This window comes from Falco cherrug (assembly GCF_023634085.1).
Source record: "Falco cherrug isolate bFalChe1 chromosome W unlocalized genomic scaffold, bFalChe1.pri SUPER_W_unloc_1, whole genome shotgun sequence".
NCBI lineage: Eukaryota > Metazoa > Chordata > Aves > Falconiformes > Falconidae > Falco > Falco cherrug.
This window is the reverse complement of record NW_026599288.1, coordinates 154,359-176,537: the sequence shown is the minus strand read 5'-3', so window position 1 is coordinate 176,537 and position 22,179 is coordinate 154,359. Positions and strand designations below refer to the sequence as shown.

Below are 22,179 nucleotides of genomic sequence, written 5' to 3'. Positions count from 1 at the left end.
GAAATAACACACACACCCTGCCTTCCAACTCTCCTCACTGAGGTGGGAGGTTAGGTGCGGTTAGGTTTTGAATTCTAAGTGATGTCAAATTTACCATTATCAGTCCAGTCGTGTTTAATATGTATATTAAGCTACCATGGGTCTGAATACACTGATAGCAGTCTGCACTGCCAGTCCAGTCGTACTCATGAACTAGCATGGCCACATTTAGGGTTTGGTCACATTCAATGAGAAACTGCGACGACCAGCTACTTAACAGTGCAGTTTTATTTGTGCAAAAGATATACAGGTTTTTGGATTGCCAGTGATAGTGACTGTGCAAAAAGGCATGTGCAAATAAAATGTTATCAAGTCTAAAATGCACAGAAAAGTTACAACAATACAGCCTGACTACAAATATTAAAAAGTAACTCTCTAGAGATATTTCTAAGTCTCCCAAAGAAGCACTTGGTTTAAGTCTCACCCAAGGCGTCCCAAGGGGGGGAGAAGAAAGGCTCAGCCCATCGGCTGGTCCCAGGAGTCAGTCTCAGTGGTGTCTTCCCCACTTGTCCCCTCATTCATTCACTTTTTATACTTCTCTTTACTCTCAGGTGGAGCTTGGGTGACTCTAGTCATACATTCCTTTATTATGATTGGTGTAAAGTTCTCTCTCTTTCATTTAAAGATACCGATAATTTTAAATTTACTGCACGTGCTCCCCAAGCGAGGGATTCACACTCTTTTTTTGGGGGGGGCATTTGAGTAGGAGGTCGTGATCTCCCACTCCCACAATTATTTTATCCTAGCATCCTTGAGTTTTATCTCAACAGTTTGTTTTCTTTTAGCAGTTGGCCTGTCCTTGTTAGAAAGCTTATCTTTTCTTTGAAGTGCAAAAGGGGCCGAGTTCCTGACCTTCTCTCACAGATAATGAGGCTCTTGCTTGGTCTTCGCCACAGTTGTTGGCCCAGCAACAGACATCATCTCATATATTTTCCAGCCGCTATGCAGCTTATTGGCTGTATGATACCATCAAGTTCCCAGTCCTGCAGGGAGTACAGCAGAGCTTGGCCACGGTGTCTCCACTCCACTCCACCCTCCACTACTCCTCTAGGATAGCAGGTTGTATGGTTTTAGCGAGCTCTGGTGATGTAGATTCTGTGCATGCCAACTGTTTGAAAGTGGCAATTGTATATTTCCCTAAAAGGTTGTTATAATACTACAACTTCTATTAGATCTGTAATTCCCCCCCTCCAAGCAATTTTCCCAACATGGGCAAACATCTGAAACTTTTAGCACTTGTGATATTGTAATTGAGTGAGGTGTTAAGATGAGATACACAATTGCATAATTTTCATGCTCTTTAGGAAACCTAGCCTTAAAAGGACTAGTGAAATCTTTGGATATACGGAGAAGTAAGGGGCTGATTTTATGTTTGTATTACAGCCTAGTTGAGAATGATACAAGGATGTGTCTTCCAGTTGGAAAAAAAAAACAACCTGGAAATAACTATTTTCTAAAGGATATTGCAAATTTTCCCACAGAAGAGCCATAAAAATGACTGGTAAACTAGAAAAAATGCCTTCCAGGGAGGGGCTTCCATCTCTTTGCCTTACCAAGATGAAAGATGATTATGTATATCTATTCCTTCAGAGTGAAAAAATGCAAGACCTTAAAGGGGAGTTTAAACTAGTAGAGAAAGTCTCCTAAAATACAAGGGAGGTGAAAGCCAGACAACAGGAGAAAAAAATAATAGCACAAACTTTCAAATCAAGATTGGCACAAACCCTTTCTGGAGATATTCTTCTGCTGTATACAAGCCATTTCACTCAATACTATGTTCCATGTTGTGCAAAAGGTCAGCTTAGATGGTTTAATGGTCACATAGGGAAGAGCTATGGATGTCATTTACCTAGACTTCTGAAAGGCCTTTGATATGGTCCCCCACAACATTCTGGCCACTAAATTCGAGAGATATGGGCTTGATAGCTTGACTGCTAGATAAATAAGGAATTGGCTGGATGACTGCATCCAAACAGTAATGGTCAATGGCCCAATGTCCACGAGGAAACCAGTAATGAGTGGTGTCCCTCAAGGGCCTGTACTGGGACCAATACTATTTAATATCTTCATCAATGACCTAGACAGTGGGATTTGCATGTACCTCCAGCAAGTTTGCAGAGAACACCAAGCTGAGTGGTGCATCTGATTCACTGGACGAAAGGATGCCATCCAGAGGGACTTTGGCAGGCTTGAGGGGTGAGCCCACGTGAACCTCATGAAGTTCAACAAGGCCAAGTGCAAGGTCCTGAACCTGGGTCGGGGCAATTTCAAACACAAATACAGGCTGGAGAGAGAATGGATCGAGAAAATGCCTGTGGAGAAGGACTTGGAGATACTGGTGGATGAAAAACTGCACGTGGGCCAGCAATGTGCACTTGCAGTCCAGAATGCCAATTGTATCCTGGACTGCATAAAAAGAAACGTGGCCAGCAGGCTGATGGATGTGACTCTCCCCCTCTACTCTGCTCTCATGAGACCCCATCTGGAGTACAGCTTCCAGTTCTGGAGTCCCCAGTACAGGAAAGACATGGACCTGTTGGAGCGGGTCCAGAGGAGGGCCACAAAAATGGTCAGAGGACTGGAACACCTCTCCTATGAAGAAAGGCTGAGAGAGTTGGGGTGGTTCAGCCTGGAGAAGACTCCAGAGTCATCTTATTGCAGCCTTTCACTACTTAAAGGGGTCTTATAAGAAAGACAGAGAAAGACTTTTTACCAAGGCCTGTAGTGACAGGACAAGGGGTGATGATTTTAAACTGAAAGAGGGTAGATTTAGATTGGACATAAGGAAGACATTTTTTATGATGCGGGTGGTGAGACACTGGAACAGGTTGTCTGTAGAGGGATTTTTAAAGGACTGAGGATATATGTTACCATTGTCCGGGTTGGACAACCCAGGCCTGTTAGTTGAAGCTGCAGAGCAACTTTAAATTGTCCTGGGAACAAGCAGGGTGAGAAAGAAAACAAGCTATGCACAAACAAGAAGCCAGGTGCAGAGCAAGTCCTGGGAACTGTGAAATCAACACACTCTCATCGGCACACTCTGATCAGGCGCCTGCAACATGCTCACTAATCAGCGACACGGACACCCACGTGACCAGAGACTTTTATCCAATCACCTGTGTGTAGAGCTGCGTGAGCAGTTAGATTAAGTTATAAATATGACCTTTTTGTTTAATAAAGTGAGCACGGCATGTAGCCATATTGGTGTGATTGTTGTGACTTGGTCGACTCTCCATGGGGACCCTCTTCATCTGGTGCCCGAAAAGGGACCCATTTATTCGCTTAAGTGCGGTTCGCTTAAATGTGGTTTAGCTTAAATGCTGTTCGCTTAAATGCGGAAGTCTCCGTGCATTGGACCCGAAGGGAATTTGTCCGATTAGTGAGCTGGAGGTCGGAGGTGGAAGGTGAAAAGCGGAGTCCAGAGTTCGGTGTAGAGCTGCAGATCGCACCCCTGCCGGAGGTAAGACCGCGTAGAGTAAATCGCGGCAGGGATCCCCACTGATTTCCTCTCTGTGAGGGGGCGGGGCACTAAGGAAGACCGCGACGAGTGCAGCAGGGCTCTCTGCTGATATCCTTTTTGTGAGAGGGGGAGTTCTGAGGAAGACCGCGATGGAATTAGACGCGGCAATTAAACTGTTAACTAGCATCCTCTTTAAGAGAGGGGAGAGCATTAAAGAAACAGAAGTGGATATTTTAGTTCCCTGGGCATGAAAAAAGAATAAGATCCCCGAGCCCACGTTATTGTTTAGTATTACAGAATGGAGAGAAGTGGGAAATTGCCTCTGGGATACTACGATCGAGGGAGGTAAAGAAGGAAAAGAAGCTAAAGCGTTAGGAGCTACGTGGCGGTCTATAATTAACACTCTGGAAACTATGAAGGCAGAAAAAGAAGTAGCAGCGGCAGCTATAGAAGCGTTGGGAGGAGATGTGGTAGAAAAGCCAATAGAGCAGAAGGGTGATTCACCTAAGCCTTCTCTCTTGGCTACATTTTTCGGAGTTGGGCATACTCGTCCTATGAAGGGTATGTCAGCCTCTGTGTGTTCAACAGTGCAGGAGTATTTAGATAAGACAGCGGACAAACCGGAAGTTACTCCTCGGGGGTCTGTTGTAACTGAGCAGAAACCGGAAGACCCTGTTGAGACTCCCCAGGAAGGGGGAGCAGCGAGTCATACTGCACCAATCGGAGCTGTGGGTGGAGCAAGACCAAAACGGAGGGTGGTGACAGCTCATAGGTCACATCGGGGGGGCAAAAACGCCATGCGATGTCGTATCCTCCTCTTCCTGAAACATCATCGGACAAATTTGAGGAGGAAGGCAGGGAGAAGCTTTGTGATAACAATACAGAGAAATCCTTACAGGAAGTAATAGATAAATTAAGAAACCTGGAAAAGCGAGTTGAAATGAACCTGCCTACTACTTCAATCCCTGTAGTTCCTCCAGTTAACCAAACTACCCCTCCGATGCTGAACTTGAGAAAAGATCCAATTCTACAGCGTTGGTCTGGTGTTGTTTGTGATGCTATTTTGGAAGGTGATTGGCAGGTGACCAGCTCGTTAGCTTGTCCAGTAGTGGTCAATAATCTTGGTGCATGTAATTGGGACATGATTTATGGAAGGTTAACGATCAGATTTTAGAGATGGGAGTGTTGCAACCTGGTCTTCCACTTTTTATGATGATCCCTCAGAATTGGCAAAATTGTCGTGGTAGACTTGAAAGACTGTTCCTTTATGATTCCCTTACATCCTGACGACACGCAAAGATCTGCATTCACTCTGCCATCAATAAACCGTGCCGCTCTGGCCAAACGGAATGAATGGGTTGTTTTACCACAAGGAATGAAGAACTCTCCTACGATGTGTCAGACTTTTGTAGATTGGGCACTTGTTCTGGTACGACAACGTTGGCCTCAATCCTGATCTGTCATTATATGGATGATATTTTATTGGCCGCTGAACAAGGGATTTCAGATGATCAACTGAAATGGCTTGTTGACCACCTTCTATCATGTGGTTTGATTGTGATGCCTGAGAAGGTTCAACATTCGGCCCCATGGAAATATCTAGGCTGGCTCATCTTGGATGCTCAGATCTGACCACAGAAGGTGACCCTTACTACACAAATAACTACTCTGCATGATGCTCAAAGGCTTTTAGGAGACCTACAGTGGGTTCGTAATATAGTTGGCCTCACTAACGATGATTTGCAATCGTTCCAATCCTGGTTGCATGGCACTGAAGCCAACAGTCCTTGAACTTGTTCACCAGAACAGCGGGCTGCCCTGGAAGTTGTGTCCTGCAAGATTCAGACTGGCTGGTGTGGTCGCCGAATGGCGAATCATCCGTTATCTTTTTTGGTTTGTAATGTTGCCACTTCACCTTTTGCCCTTATTTTGCAATGGCAAAAGAAAAAAAGGGGAAAATACGGCGATCGTTTTAGAGTGGTTGTTTTTGCCGTTGCAACCCAGACATCGTATTTTAAGTCATCCTGAAGCAGTAGCAGCCTTGGTGAGAAAAGGAAGAGACAGGATTGTTGAAATTGATGGGACTGAACCGGCAGATATCAGTATTCCAGTCCGTGGTGATGATTATGAGTGGCTCCTGAGACATTCAATAGCCATACAGGAAGGCTATACAGGTGTTGTACACAACAACCGGCCAAAAGGACCTCTCTGGGAGATGTTAGAACATTACCAGTGGACTGCGAGACCGTTATGCTCAACAAGACCAGTTGAAGGGCCAATGGTGTTTACAGATGCAGGAAGAAAGATGAAGAAGGCTGCGTGTGTTTGGCAATCCGATAATCAGTGGCAGAAACACGTGTTCACCGGTGAACCACGGGACAACCTTCAAACCTTAGAACTGAAAGCAGTGTGTTGGGCATTGGGAAGCTGGAACAACACACCTGTAAACATAGTATCAGAATCATTGTACGTAGTTGGTGTAGTACAGCGCATTGAAGATGCCTTGTTGAGAGAGACAAAGAGCCAACATCTTGGTTAAATGTTTCTACAACTGCGTAGTACTCTTTGTCAGAGAAAACATGAATTTTGTATTATGCATATTAGAAGTCATCAGTGGACCATTGGGTTGGGTGAAGGTAATGCTAGAGCTGATGAAGCAGTCAGCTGTTCAGCAATAACTCCTCCAACAAATAAGTTTGAAGAAGCTCGTAACAGCCACGAGATGTTTCATAAAAATGCAAAGTCTTTACATCGACAGTATGAAATACCCATAGCAGATGCAAAGGGCATTGTTCGCTCCTGTCCTCAATGTAGTCATCATGGACCTGGTTTAGGGGTGGGCACTAACCCAAAAGGTCTGAAGGCATTTCAGGTTTGGCAAATGGATGTAACACATGTGCCTGACTTTGGGAAACTTAAGTATGTGCATGTCACCCATATGTTTGTCCTAGGCAAGATGTCAAAAATACTTTGGCCAATGGGTAAAAAATTCATCAAGACCATAAACCAAGTCCACCACTCAAACATGTTTACTCCTGCAGTTGCCCAGAGAAGCTGTGGATGCCCCATCCCTGGAAGTGTTTAAGGTCAGGTTGGACAGGGCTTTGAGTAACCTGGTCTAGTGAAAGATGTCCCTGCCCATGACAGGTCCCTTCCAACCCAAACCATTCTATAATTCTTTGATTCTATGTGGCAGTAAAATGTTTGGACCTATTTTTTGTGACCAAGGAAAAAGTTTACATTGTCACTGCTTTTCACTTTTTAATTAAGCACACAAACATTTTTACACTTATACCATTGAATGTCTTGATGTCTGTGGCTGAAATCAGTCACATCCAACTCAGTGAATTCAGTGCGGTGATGTGATCATGAGCTGCCCATTTTGTTAGGACCCAGTTCAGTCCAGAACATGGTGTGATCATCTCTGTTCAGCCTCACAATCAAAGGTAGGTTTCTTGGAGGATGAAAGACCATGCTTACAGGTAGTTATTTTTAAAAGTACAACTATCAGCTCAAAGGCAATCACCATTTGGAGCCAAAAGGAGGAAGATTTATAATGACCCTTTGAACATTTGTGCATCTTTGCCTGTGATAAAATGTTATGACACCACATCTTTGGTAATTCAGTTATGCCACCTCCTTGGCCAAATTCTGCTTTGTTTCTTCAGTGTAAATTCAGGATAATCCCTTGGACTTTAACAGAGATAATTTGCTGTATCCTGATATTAATTGAAAGTAGATTTTGACTTGATTTTTGTTTTGTACTGCTGGAATTTACTGCCACTGATGACAGTGTCATTATGGCTTGGCCCTGAGTGCGCTAAATGGATTTTTTTCCTTAGATTATATTTCAACATCAGTGCTGTTCTATGTTCAAAATGGAGAGGACCCAAACAAAATTTAAGAGGTTGTGTGTTTTTATCACCAGGTCTTTTATGGTGGTATTAAAGAGAACAAAATGAAAACCTGCCTCAACTAAAGTGGAGTTTTGCTGCTGACTCCAGTAGGACAGGATTTTAGCCATGCTCTCTGCCTACAAAAGTTAATGGGTTTTATGAGCATTTTAAAATGATGACACTTGTAATGTGGAGCTAAACTTCTCCTCTCTATATTAAAGGAAGGGAGACAGCCTTGTAATGCTATTGGGGAAGTAGAAGGAAAAAGAAAAAGAGAAATACCCAAAGAGGTAGGACTGAATGACAGTTTTGACTGAACATGAACAGGAACAAAACAGGACCTCATGGTTTCAGTCTCTGCCCTGATGAGAACAGCTGGTGAAAGGCAAGTTCTAATGCTGGCAAAAAGTAATGGCTCATTTATTAGTAAGCATTTTTTAAAGTACAGGTCACAGTGGTCTTTAAGCCCGCATGATATCCATAATGTGAAAAATCTGGGCTAGGCTGTCTATCAGGCAGCCCAGCACCTAATCCCTCACCGCTGCCTGCTATCCTGGTTCCTGATGGCATTGGGAGGCATGGAAGGGCCTCTAAGACTCGGGTGGAAAGGAGTCCTGCCTCTCTAGAAGAAAAGAAATCTTCAAAATTGTTCACAATCTTCATATCCTCCCACTCAAATGGACTGGTCTGACCATAATTGGATTCCCTTGCAACAACCAAATATAATTACAGTCTGTCAACTTGTACACTTTTCTAATGTTAACATAGGAAAACATTTGTATAATTGTAATCAACCAAATAGTTTTGAATGGCTTTCATTTAAAAAATCATCCCTGCTTCTTTAGCTGCAATTGAAGACCTCTGTTAGTATTAGGGACTGTTTACTGACTTATTTCCTGAGTTGAGACATGAACAATTAGAAAAAATGAAGGAAAGCAGAACAACTTATATGATATTGCACAATGGCAGCAGATTTCAGGCCTGATATGAGCCATCATATCTAGACCCTCTGCTTAAATTGTGTTTGAGATGTATATCATGTATCCTGTATTTAGGTAACACTCCAGGAAAGTAATTCAGCCTTGATATTTGTTTTGTTATGAATATTAGTAAAGGTGAAGTAAGCCAGTTAATTTGCATCTGTGAGGAAAAGTTGTGTTTTGGTTCAGGCCTGTTTCTTGTGCTAACTGTATTTTATGCTTTATTTAAAAAGCCAGTGCTGAGAAGGAAATTAAAATAAAGAGTATATTCCTACTGATGGTAGGGAAGCTTCTCAGCATTTGAGCAGCTGGCCAAAAAGGGGTGTGGGTGTGTGCACATGCGCACATGTGTATCTTACCATGATATAACTTAATGTCGTGGTTTAAAACCAGCTGGCAACTAAGCACCACACAGCCGCTTGCTCACTCCCCCTACAGTGGGATGGGGGAGAGAATCACAAGGAAAAAAGTGAGAAAACTTGTGGTTTGAGATAAAGACAGTTTAATAGATAAAGCAAAAAGCCACACATGCAAGCAAAGCAAAATAAGGAATTCATTCACCACTTCCCATCGACAGGCAGGTGTTCAGCCATCCCCAGGAAAGCAAGGCTCTATCATGCATAACAGTTACTTGGGAAGACAAAACACCATAATGCCATATGTCCCCCCCTTCCTTCTTCCCCTAGCTTTATATGCTGAGCATGACATCATATGGTATGGAATATCCCTGGGGTCAGCTGTCCTGGCTGTGTCCTCTCCCAACTTCTTGTGCACCTTGAGGCTACTTGCTGGCAGGTTGGTGTGAGAAGCAGAAAAGGCCTTGACTGTGTAAGCACTGCTCAGCAATAATGAAAACATCCCTGTATTATCAACACTGTTTTCAGCACAAATCCAAACCATAGCCCATACTAGCTACTATGAAAAAAATTGTCTATCCCAGCCAAAACCATTACATTTAATTTTACAGTAGACCAGAGTTTGACAAGAATCAAAAATGCTTATAACTTGTGGTCTCATTTAATGTCTATTTTGCTATTATTTCAAAGCATGGCTTCTCAGTTTTAATGAGAGAACTGTCATACAAGGAGGACCGTTTTCATAATTATCTCACTCTGCAACCACAGCAATGGCAGGAACAAGTTTTTGTGGGCCTGTAAGATTGTACATGGGCACTCATCCATATTGTGCTGTCCAACAGGCTGGATGTTACATTAAAAGAATGTGATCGCAGCAGTTCTGTCTGTATCTGATAGAGTGTTGAAGCCAAAGGGTACTGGCATGAGTAGTGGGAATATTGGGATCCAGAGGGCTTAAAGATACATATCACCCAAGTACAGGGTACACTGAGTTGTCCTGTTTATAGGCCATGCACTCCAGAGGTTGTCAAAATGGAAGGTAAAAAGCTAAATAAATATTGGCCCTGTACCCTCTACAGACCCATGCCCCCAACCTCATTTGGAAGAACTATGCAGCAAAGGCCTTGTTCATAGCTTATCTTTTGTTATAGTTTGAAAATGTCAGCACTGAAATATTTAATAGTCTCTCCCCACCCTTTGAAAACAGCACGTTTAGTCATCACCCTGGAAATAAGAGACAGAGTGGCATGCTGGGCTGTGAGAGGGCAGCTGGGCATTGCACCTCTGGCACTACTGAGCCCTGCAGGTGAGTAAGTGGCATGCTGGGAGTGGCTAGCTAGGAGCTCAGGGCCCCACAGCATCCCTTCATGGGATCAGAGTATGTGCAGCTAGCCTGTTTTCATGCTGGCAGTGGGTTTTCTGGCACCTGATTGAATGGCAGCTGAGTCTTGTGTAGGTGTGCTTCTCAGGCATGCTGCCTTCCTGGTAGGCTTATGTTGGAGGTGCCTCAGGGTATCCTGGGTCTCTCTTCTAGTTTATTCCAGCACCAGGCTCACACGTATACACATTATTATTAAGTATATATGCAGTGTTCTGAGGTTGCATCTTCATAGACTTATGATTTAGAACATATGTATTTTCCTTTCATAGACTGTGGCCCCTTTCCCCGAAGTTGGTGATATCAAGGGGGACAGGCTGTGTCATTTCTCTCCACTGCTGTTAATAGCAGCACTTCTTTTTATATTCTTTAGTAATGGAGATAAGGTAGTTTCTAAGTAAATGGACACCCAATTTGGAATATGCATGTGGTCAAGCACAGAGCCTGAGTTTGGTCCACATCTGAATATATCCCAAACGCTGGATTGTTTATCCAGTAGCATTCACTATTATGTATGCTCTACAGCACTCATCTAAGTACAATGATAAATAGCTTTTCCCAGGTGATTCTTAATTCTACGTCTTCTTCTTATCCAGCAGATGTGCTACGTTCCAAATATAAATATATTAACACATTCTTTTTGGACAAAGTGCTAATGAATGACATATAGGCACATTGATTCTTTTCATGATACGCACTGCACTGTACAGGCAAACCTGTCTCCATGAGACCATAAGCACAGCCCCCTTCCTGTTGTGTCCTTGCAGTTCACTTTTGACCTCTATTTTGTGTTCTATTCACAGTTGTTCAGCACTTCAAGCGCCACAATATTGTTCTTAAAAGAGAACTCGGAGAAGGAGCCTTTGGAAAAGTCTTTCTGGCTGAATGCTATAACCTGTGTCCTGAGCAGGACAAGATCTTGGTGGCAGTGAAGGTAAAAGAGTCTAGGGTTTCCATTATTAGTTCATGGTTGCAGCTAATGCTATTTTATTTGTAAATTATCATGTTTGCCTATTCTGTAGCCCCATGTAACTCCTCTAATATATGTGGAGGGGTTCACAAGGCTAACGGAGCATTAAGAGAACATGAAATTTGATCTTACTGTGAATTATAAAATGAGAGCTGAATTTCATAAGGAAAAGGAAGAAACTGACAGTGTCACAAAGGGGCAAAATCTTTTATGATCTAAGCTATATTAGTGAAAAATGACATTTAAGTCATTAGAAATATGAGTTGTGTGTCTAAAAAAAAATAATCTATAACCAGATAAGTGTATAACTGCTAGTCAAAGAAGACCTATCTTTCCATGAACTGTGCAATGCTTTGTCAACCTTTGAAATTGTCTGTAGATAGTTGTCATTAATATGGCTGCCAGGAATGTTATAAAAAAATGTACAGATTATATTGTCATGTGTTGTTAAACACTGGCTGCACGGAAATCCAGAAATCATGATATTTCAGACCCTGAGGAGTGATTCTTCATTATTCTCCATTCAGCCCTTCCAAAATACAGTCCAAAGGAAAAGGAAACTATGTGAAAACAGCCATAACCTTGGACTTGCCAGTATTCAGAATAATTCTTATGTTTCTGAGGGGGGAAAAGGATTTCTTTGGAACCCTGGAAGGGTACAAACTACATGGTACATTGGGAATCTACCAAGAAGTAAGATTTCCATCATGATCTCAGAAATTGCACACCAGACGCTTCACCATGCCAAGCCTTTTTGTTCCTCAGAATGGAACCACTGAGGTCAATTGTCATCCTCAGATATGCATGCACACTAGAAAACAACATCAGTGAAACCATACTCTACTAAGAGTTTGCCAATTTTCCCTGCCAACAGTCTTCTATCTGTGTTCTGCTGAAAGCTGAACAAGGTGTTCAACATTTGAAGTATTTCATTTAAGGCAGGGAGAATATACATTTTAGAATCTGGGCTGTGCTTAGGGATCAGAAAATAACGCTATCTGTCCATTCACAATTAGGCAACTGTGTGTACATTTTGGATCAAACCTGTGGTGGTTTGACCCTGGCTGAATGCCAGATTCCCACCAAACCCACTATATTGCTCCCCTCCTCAACCAGACAGGGGAGAGAAAATATAACGAAAGGCTCATGGGTCAAAATAAGGACAGAAAGATCACTCAGCAATTACTGTCAAGGGCAAAACAGACTTGACTTGGGGAAAATTAGTTCAATTTATTACCATTCAAATCAGAAAAAACACCTTCCCCTCACCCCTCCCTTCTTCTTAACTTAATTCCTGATTTACTACTTCCTCCCCCCAAGCAGTGCAGGGAAATGGGGAATGGAGGCTGTAGTCAGTTCATCACACATTGTTCCTGCTGCTCCTTCCTCCTGACACTCTTCCCCTGCTCCAGAGTGGGGTCCCTCCTACGGGAGACAGTTCTCCATGAACTTCTCCAATGTGAGTCCTTCCCATGGGCTGCAGTTCTTAACACACTGCTCCAGCATGGGTCCCTCATGGAGTTACAGATCCTGCCAGCAAACCTGCTCCAGTATGGGGTCCCCTCTCCTTGGGTCCACAAGTCCTGCCAGCAAACCTGCTCCAGCGTGTTCACAGCCTCCTTCAGGCATCCACCTGCTCCAGAGTGGGGTCCTCCATGGGCTGCAGGTGGATATCTGCTCCACCATTAACCTCCATGGGCTGCAGAGGGACAGCCTGCCTCGCCATGGTCTTCACCATGGGCTGCAGGGGAATCTGTGCTCCAGCACCTGGAGCACCTCTTCCCCCTCCTTCTGCACCGACCTTGGTGTCTGCAGAGTTGTTACTCTCACGTATTCTCACTCATCTCTTCTGCTGCAGGGTTTTTTTGTGCAGATGTTTTTTCCTCCCTTCTTAAATATGCTATCATAGAGACGCTACCACCATTGCTGATTGGCTTGGCCTTGGCCAGTGGTGGGTCCATCTTGGAGCTGGCTGGCACTGGCTCTGTTGGACATGAGGGAAGCTTCTGGCATCTTCTCACAGAAGCCTGTAGACTCCCTGCTACCAAAACCTTACCATGTAAACCCACTACAAAACCATACAGTAAAAGAATCCCAGCAGATCATCTTTTTGAAACTGTAAACAAGGAACAGAATTTTGGATCTGACAGTGAGAGAACACAAAAAAGAGGATGGATTTGTTGAGCACTTTTTTGCTCCACCAAAAATAGCAGGATTTTTTAGATTTGCCAAGGTTACAAGTTTTTTGATACTTGGAGTTGTTCACTCATGCTGACCGGTGAGAAAAAATAAAGCCCTGAAAAGTATATACAGACAGGAGAAAGCAACAGAGGAGATGACAAAATTAGAACTGATGGAATTTTCTGCTGTATTTTGGTGAAGCTAGAGTGAAAATTTTCTCTCCTCTTTCATTTCAGTGAACTGCTTGGTAGCAAAATAAAAGCCTTTCCATTCACTTGCTCCCTTTGAAAATCCTGACCAAATGGAGCCTAGCACTTCAGCTGCTGCAAAATGCTGTAACTGCACTCTCTATCTGCTGCTCTTTCTTGCTGCGGGCATTTCGGGCGAGCGGGAGTCAGATTCAAATACTCACAGAGTTCAAGATCTGATCCGTTTATTGTACAAACCAGGTAGACTTTTATAAGGCATTCTATAAGCGTGCAATAATGTGGTTGGCTATTTTACAAGCGTATAATAATGATTGGTTAACAATTGTTTACTGGGAAGATTTCTGTTTCTGCTTGTTCTGGCATGTAGGCTCCTTTCTGCGGTTTCCCAGCTCCTCTTATCACGTCCCGTTGGCCTTGGTTTTGAGCAAACATCTGCAATTTGCTCCTTTTTCTTCATCCCACTGTTCTGGCCGTAACCTCGTCTTATTTCTTCAGTATTTTTCCACTTGCTTCAGAGTTCAGTATAATCATTCAATACAGCAAGAGCCCCAACACCTCCCCCTTTCTTTTTAAATACAGCATTAATACTGCGTTCCACACAGCTCTGAAAACATTGTAAAAGGCAAGGCACTAAAAGTAACAAAAGAATAACAAACAACAATATAGACAGACCTTGTTTCAATAAATCCCTCAACCACCCTCAATTCTTGTTGAGGTAAATAAATTGATACATTTAAACGGTAAATCAACTGTTGCAAAAAATACATATTTTTAACAAGTGTAGTATTCCACCAGGTACAGTTATCACTAAAGCCAAAATTCGTGTCATTATACTTCTTATCTAACCAACCCCAATATGATTGATTTATAGCCGTATAGTTTACTCCCAAAGGCTCAAAAGCTAGTTCAAAGCAGAAACGCATTTCTTGTAGGTGACATCTGAAGCACTTTTTTTTTCCTTTTTTTTTTTCCTTTTTTTTTTCTTTTTTTTTTTCTTTTTCTTTCTTTTTTTTTTCCTTTCTCTCTTTTTTTCTTTTTTCTTTCTTTTTTTTTTTTCTTTTTTTTTCTTTCTTTTTTTTTTCTTTTTTTTCTTTTTTCTTTTTTTTTTTTTTTTTTTTTTTTTTTTTTTTTTTTTGGGGGGGGGGGGGGTTGTAATCAAGTCCGTATTTTTCCTTGAGAAGCTTAAGCTGTTCCTCTTGTTTCAGGAGAGTTTCCAACTCTGATTTGTCGAATAGGTCCGTATTTCCCAAAAATATCATACGTTTCCTCCGCTGTGATTTTATACGGCAGGTTCCGAATATAAAGGATCCGATTGACCTCTGGGGGCAGCCAGATGTTAGCTCGCTTGGCCGCTTGCATCGCCATGGCGGCGATCGGAGGGGGGGGGGGTGTGAAGGGGGGGTGCCGCCTCGGAGAGAAACCGCGGCCGGGACGGGGCCTGCCGGGCCGCACGCCGCCGCTCGCCGCTTGTTCCTTTTCAGGACACCAGGGTGGTAATTGCGCGACCATACCCCGTACAGCTCGATACGTGCGAGCCAAAGTCTTTACCCCCTTAGTCCCAACTTGCACAGATTCCCATAAGTCCTCTCCTACTTTCTTCCATGTTTCATTATTATATACATCTTGCGTAGAAGCAAGGTAACCACGGCGGCGACTCCAACATAGCAGATCAACTACTGCCTGCCGTGAGACTGGCGTTTCAGTTTTTTCTGCCAGTTTCATCAAACTGTCTACGATTGCTTTTTCCACCACTGATGCAGTGATTCCCATCCTGCTTAAATTTCCTGACTCACCGGTCAGCCGTGCACGTTCCGCCTTTCTTCGGGCGCCCAGCTCTCTCTCCGCTGGCAGCAGGATCCTCGCCGGCTCCGCAGCTCGTAACACGATCCTTAATGAATCCTCCTGACTTTTAACCGATCCTGTCGACCCTCATCGGATCACGTCGGGGGTCACCAGATGCTGCGGGCATTTCGGGCGAGCGGGAGTCAGATTCAAATACTCACAGAGTTCAAGATCTGATCCGTTTATTGTACAAACCAGGTAGACTTTTATAAGGCATTCTATAAGCGTGCAATAATGTGGTTGGCTATTTTACAAGCGTATAATAATATGATTGGTTAACAATTGTTTACTGGGAAGATTTCTGTTTCTGCTTGTTCTGGCATGTAGGCTCCTTTCTGCGGTTTCCCAGCTCCTCTTATCACGTCCCGTTGGCCTTGGTTTTGAGCAAACATCTGCAATTTGCTCCTTTTTCTTCATCCCACTGTTCTGGCCGTAACCTCGTCTTATTTCTTCAGTATTTTTCCACTTGCTTCAGAGTTCAGTATAATCATTCAATACAGCAAGAGCCCCAACACTTTCTCACTGTAATTCACAATGAAGATCATTCAGCATTTAAAGGGAGAGATGTCTCCATGGGTTTAGATGACAAATCTATAATTTTTCTGGAACAGTATTTACTTTTTTTTCCAAATACATTCTTTACAATGTCCTTAGTAAGCAACTTACATGTAGCCATAGAAGGACAAGTAGGAAGAATTATGTTTGTGGACAAGTTATGCCTGTTAAGTGATGTAAGTGTGGCTGGCTTCTCCAGCTGCTCTAGCCCAGGACCTCTCCTGCCTAGCCCCTGGAGCCCAGCCCAATGCCCATGGACTCAGGATCTCTGCCCAGGCTGAGGGACATAGCTGCTGCTTTTCCAGTTGCAGAATCAACCAGTAACGAAGCTGCACAGGTATTCCAGAGACACACACGCAAAGGACACTGACACAGCTGGTCACGCAGACTGCCACAGACAAGGCGTTGCCTTCAACAGCACCTACATACAGGACTCGCATAAAACATAAACATAGACAGCCAAGTCTCCTCCTCCTCTTCAGCTGGTAGAGATAGAAGTTCACTAGTGGAAGCATACACACAACACTACATAAACAAGCACACACACATTCACAGATCCCTCTGTCTGCCCAGCACCCCTGCCTGGAACCTGGGCCCTCTTACTCACTTCACTGGTTCCCTACTCATCGGCTCATCTTGATACTCACTAGCAAACATGCATGTACTCACACACTCCACATTTGCAAGTCCCCCTGGACTACTCTGCCTGGCTGATACTGAGGCCTGGACCTGAAGCCCTCCTACTTGCTGGCTAGTCCAGCTTAAAGTTTGCTAGTGCATATACATGCACACCCCACACACAACAGGTTTGGGGAAGATGCAGACACTCAGCCCTCCCCAGCACCCTGTACCCACGGTTCTGCTCCAGGCACTAGTGCGGAGCCCCTCATCCACCTCACTCACACTGGTCCCCCCAGTAGCTGGTTTTTGGAACATATGTCATTCCCCTTCAGTGGCTGGAGGCAAGAGACCCCCACTCACTTGAGTAGCTGACAACACAGGCCAGGGCTACCTATACCCCAGATCTGACTCCAGTAGCTAGTACCAAAATACACTCATGCAGATACAGGTCTCACCAGAAGCTGGCACTTAGTCCTGGCAAGCACGCATACACACGGGATAGAGAGTGAGATTATACAGATAAATAGAATCATAGAATCATTTAGGTTGGAAAAGACCTTTGAGTTGATCAAGTCCAACCGTTAACCCAGGACTGTCAAGTCCATTACTAAACCATGTACCTAAGCACCACATCTACGCATTTTATTGACTACCTCCAGGGATGGTGATTCCACCACCTCCCTGGGCAACCTGTTCCAATGCTTCACCACCCTTTCAATGAAGAAGTTTTTCCTAATATCCAGTCTCAACCTCCCCTGGCGTAACTTGAGGCTGTTTCTTCTTGCCCTGTCACTAGTAATCTGGGAGAAGAGACCTACCCCCACCTGCCTACAACCTCCTTTCAGGTAGCTAGAGAGAGCAATAAGGTCCCCCCTGAGTCTCCTCTTCTCCAGGCTAAACGACCATAGTTGCCTCAGATGCTCTTCATAAGACTTCTGCTCCACAACCTTCATCAACTTCATTGTCCTTCTCTGGACATGCTGCAGAACCTCAATGTCTTTTTTGTAGTGAGGGGCCCAAAAGTATTCGAGGTGTGGCCTCACCAGTGCTGAGTACAGGGGGACGGACAATCACTTCCCTTGTCCTGTTGGCCACACTGCTTCATATACAAGCCAGGATGCTGTTGGCCTTCCTGGCCACCTGGGCACACTGCTGGCTCATGTTCAGCTGGCTGTCGACCAGCATCTTCTGGTCCTTTTCCAGCAGGCAGCTTTCCAGCCACTCTTCCCCAAGCCTGTAGCATTGCATGGGGTTTGTTGTGACCCAAGTGCAGGATCCGGCACTACTTGTTGAACCTCATCCTGTCCAGATCCCTCTACAGAACCTTCCTACCCTCAAGCAGACCAACACTCCTGCCAACTTGGTGTCATCTGCAAACTTACTGAGGGTGCACTCGACCCCCTCATCCAGATTGGGGATAAAGATATTAAACAGAACAGGCCCCAGCACTGAGCCCTGGGGAACACCACGTGTGACCATCTGCCAGCTGGATGTAACTCCATTCACCACCACTCTTTGGGCTTGGCCATCCAGCCAGCTTTTAACCCAGTGTAGAGTACACCCATCCAAGCCATGAGCAGCGAGTTTCTCCAGGAGAATGCTGTGGGAGATGGTGTCAAAGGCTTTACTAAGCTCCAAGTAGACAATATCTACAGCCTTTCCTTCATCTACTAGGCAGGTCATCTTGCCGTAGAAGGAGATCAGATTCGTCAAGCAGGACCTGCTTTTCATAAACCCATGCTGGCTGGGCCTGATCCCCCAGTTGTCCTGCACGTGCCATGTGATGGCACTCAGGATGATCTGCTTCATAACCTTCCCCAGCACTGAGGTCAGGCTGACAGGCCAGTAGTTTCTGGATCCCCCTTCTTGCCCTTCTTGTAGGTGGGTGGCACATTGGCTAACCTCCAGTCTGCTGGGACCTTCCTGGTTAGCCAGGACTGTTAATAAATGATGGACAAGTGGCTTGTCGAGCTACTCCACCAGCTCCCTCAGTACCCTTGGGTTGATCCCATCCGACTGAGTTAAGAAAAGTATTAATAAAAAAATATAAAATGATAGTGTTATAAAATTATTAGTAAAATTGAATGTATTGTTAGTAGCTTGACTTTAAATTAGAACAAATTAGTTATTAATTCTGAATTCAGGTTACAAGCATTTTTGTATGTCCTACTAAGTGCTTCATCAATCACCAGCAAATCCTTTTGTTTAGAAAAGGAACTCCACAGAGGAAGCACCTCTACAAAATAGAGAAGTTGTTAGGAAGCTCATCGCAAGCAGTGACCTCGGCTAAACTAGGGGAAAGGTAATTCTGGCAGGGGGAGATCATGGCCACTAACCCTTGACCACCAACTCAAGAAACCCACCTACTCAAAAAGAAGTGGAGATTGAGCATGAGGACTGATTAACATAAGAAGTGAGATAATTTCTTAACAAATAGGAATCTGAGTACTAAATAATGAAAGAGTTGTGCAGCTTGTAACCAATGAAGGCTGATGTCTTTGCTTACTGAACTGTATAAATAGTGTAAAGTTTTGACAGTCGGGGAGCTAGGCATTTGTGGGTGACCACCTAGCTCCCTACTTTGTGCAAACTAGAATAAAGGAATAGAAATACTTTGACTCGGTGTGTGAATTGATGCTGCACGCCCAATAACGAACCTGCCTACAGGACAACAATAGGACAGACTGCAGTGATCAGGCACAGGGCTCAGCTGGACAAGCATACCGACTGCCCTCGTTTTTCATGTGACTGGCCCCTTTTATATCCTTTTATTTCTACCCCTTTCTTTGTTCCTTTCTGCTCCCTCCTTTGTCTGCATGTCCCCCACGGCTCCCTGCTTTACAGTTTTAGCAGTTGCAAAATCCAGATTGATTTTACTTGAAGTGGTGTCTGTGATTTCTTGATAGCTCATCAGTTAGTGTGACTGGTGAGGTTTGTTTCTTGTCACTGTCTCCATGTTTGCTTTGTCAGGTCTGGGGCTTGGTGTATTTTGGCTTCTGGTTTCATGTTTTTCCCTTGGTTTCCCAATTGACTATATTCCTGATCAGATAACCTGCTGGAATAAACATTCTCACACCCTCTCATCAATTAGTGTGACTGACCAAGTTTGGTTCTCATCCTCTCCCTTATGTGTCAGTCAGGTTTCTGTCCCTGAATGTTCTTGTTTATGGCTTCCTCCTTTTCTTATTTCCCTTTGCTTCACTGAAGGGTATCTGGTCAAGGACAGACCAGATAGGTCTGTTTGAAGGAGCAGACACACTCCTTTCACACACCCTTACACTGCCCACTTTCAGTTTCTTGCACCAACTCTTGAAGACCTGATTCTGGTCCCTGTCAAAGAGTGAGTTTTTAGCTATCTAGACCATTGGATTGATCCCTGTATAGCCCTGTATGGCACTTCCTGGCCATTCTCTTTTATCATGGCACAAAGCATAGTTTGTGGTTATGCTCCAGTTAAAATTGAGGGTGGTACTAATCAGAGATGTGAAGGCATGCAAAGAGCAAGACAGATGACTGTGTCCAAATCTCCCTGTTGGGCACAGGGTTTGGCCCAGTGAAAATGTGAAGACTTTTCATCCTAGAGGAGCAGTCCTGGATGCCAGCAGCTGAGGGTAGGTTGTCTCCATGAACATCAAATGCTTTAGAGAGCTTCAGCCTCCTGAGTGATACCAAAATAAAAATGTCCCTGTGCAGTAGCCAATGGAAATCTATAACTGGCAAGTAATAGGAGAATTTAGGCAGCAAGAAAGCTGAGTGAGCTGGCCTGGGAGAAGCACTGTGTCATCAGACATTCACCAGAATTTCTTTTCATTCACCAGGGTGCCTGTCAATTTTTACCTGCTGGTTGCTGGGCAAGTGCAGCAGCCTTGTACAAGCATGCTAAAAACCCTGGCACTGAACCTCACAGAAGATAGTTCATCTGACTCAAAATGCATCAAATATCTGAATTGTTGACATTGCTGTAGTAAATTATATAAGAGCTAAGAGTTCCAGAAAAAACTCTAGTAGAGTGCTGCCTGTACAAGATGAACATTTCCACGGCACCTGCAGAGGAAAACTAAAGGTTTCCAACTCTTCAGAACTTCTTAGTTCAGATAAGGGTCAAAACCATCATTCATTTATTGAGCTTAGCTATTGTATGGTGATGGGGAGCAATAGTAAGGATTTCACAGTGAAAGTCTGAAAGAATGTAAAGGAAAGGTATCCTGAGAATTTCATTACTGAATTATACTGATGCTAGTGAGACTCAAATTCCCCTGTTCTTGTTCTGACTTACTTGTAGATACAGCTCAATCGAGTAGAGATGGATTGAGGAGCTACAGGTTTGCACTCTATGAAGCATAGATCTGCAGAGACTAGTTTCTAAGTGGATATCTGGAGAAAGATCCCATAGAGGAGAATATGTGTGGGGTGGCAGTCCATCTATTAAGTGTGAAAAGCCTGAATTCAATGGTTGTGGAGCTTCTGTAGCAGCCAGGGAGTCCCTCTGTTGCCCAAGGCAGCACGTCTCTCCTCTTTAGCTGCTGGCCGAGTAGGGTTGTATGTACATGGAGTTGTCTCTCAGTTCCTACACGGTCAAAACTCCCATGGACTGGTGAGAGTCCTTTGCATGCTAAAGCTTTAGTTTACTTGTCAATAACGATAATTGTTGTTGTTATTATTATTATTATGTTTTATATTACTTGTGTTCTTACAGATTTATTTGGGTTTTTTTTCCCTTGCACTGAGAACATGCTAAATGCATTACTCTGTCATTTCTATGTAAATTCTGTATGCTTATTAATTTTTGTTCTTTTCACTGTCCTCCTTGCCTGACTATGTAAGCTCTCTCATGCATTCTGTCTATTCTGTGTGCTGCATGAAATAATGAAAAGGGACTTGACAATGTTGAGTAACAGAAATTTCAATCACCTCTTGGTAGCAGAAACCCTGTTTGGTTATACCTGGGTTTAGACGTTTCTGTATTTTGCTGTTTGACAGAAAATGTGTAATTGCCATGCAACTGCTCTTTCATATGATAATTTTGCTGTTTCTGTGAGATGAAAAGTGCTTTCTGAAATATAAAATATGCCAGCCTCACAGGAAAAAGTTTTCAGCATTTTTACTGTCTTTCCAGGGAAAGGTTATGTTGGAAAGAGTATGAGCCTATGTTTCTCCTTGTCATTTTTTTTTCCTCCAGGTTGCTATTATCTAAAAATGTTTTTAATATGAATTGTTTTTTTAGTTGTATTACTGAGAAGTATTACAGTCCAATTGCTTTATACATTAAACCATCAGAGGAAACTCAAGTGGCAATAGAATTCTCAATGGTGATTCCATTATATAATATGTAGATTAGACTGTGGGTCAGTGCCTGTATTATGTTAAAGCATCACCCCAGAGCTTGGAAAGTTTGGAAGACATGTTCCAATTCAGTTCTTACCTGGTTCAGATATGACTCTGTGGGGACCATAGGTGAGGAGATGATATGATATCCACCTTAGAGGATATAGCTCTGTGTGCTGTATCATAGGTTGTAAAGCAGCCAAAATCCTTATTGCATCACTAGTAGTAAAACTTGTGGAAGAGGCTCTCTGGGCCAGAAAACACAGGACGGTCCCTCAGAGAAGGGGTGTTTGTGGCATGACAGATTTTTATTGCCTCTGGGATCTATAGAGCCTGAAATCCACAGGGAAAAAAACCTCAACTTGTT

At 43.6% G+C, this 22,179-nt stretch overlaps 1 protein-coding gene across 1 annotated transcript in view; it reads left to right on the top strand.

Moving 5' to 3' along the window:
* Window positions 1-22,179, top strand: part of LOC129734856 (BDNF/NT-3 growth factors receptor-like) — a 248,530-nt gene that overhangs the window by 132,339 nt on the left and 94,012 nt on the right. The window contains exon 13 of the mRNA XM_055700189.1: window positions 10,913-11,043. Within this exon, the coding sequence (XP_055556164.1) occupies window positions 10,913-11,043 (131 nt within the window). The remainder of the gene's footprint in view (window positions 1-10,912; window positions 11,044-22,179) is intronic.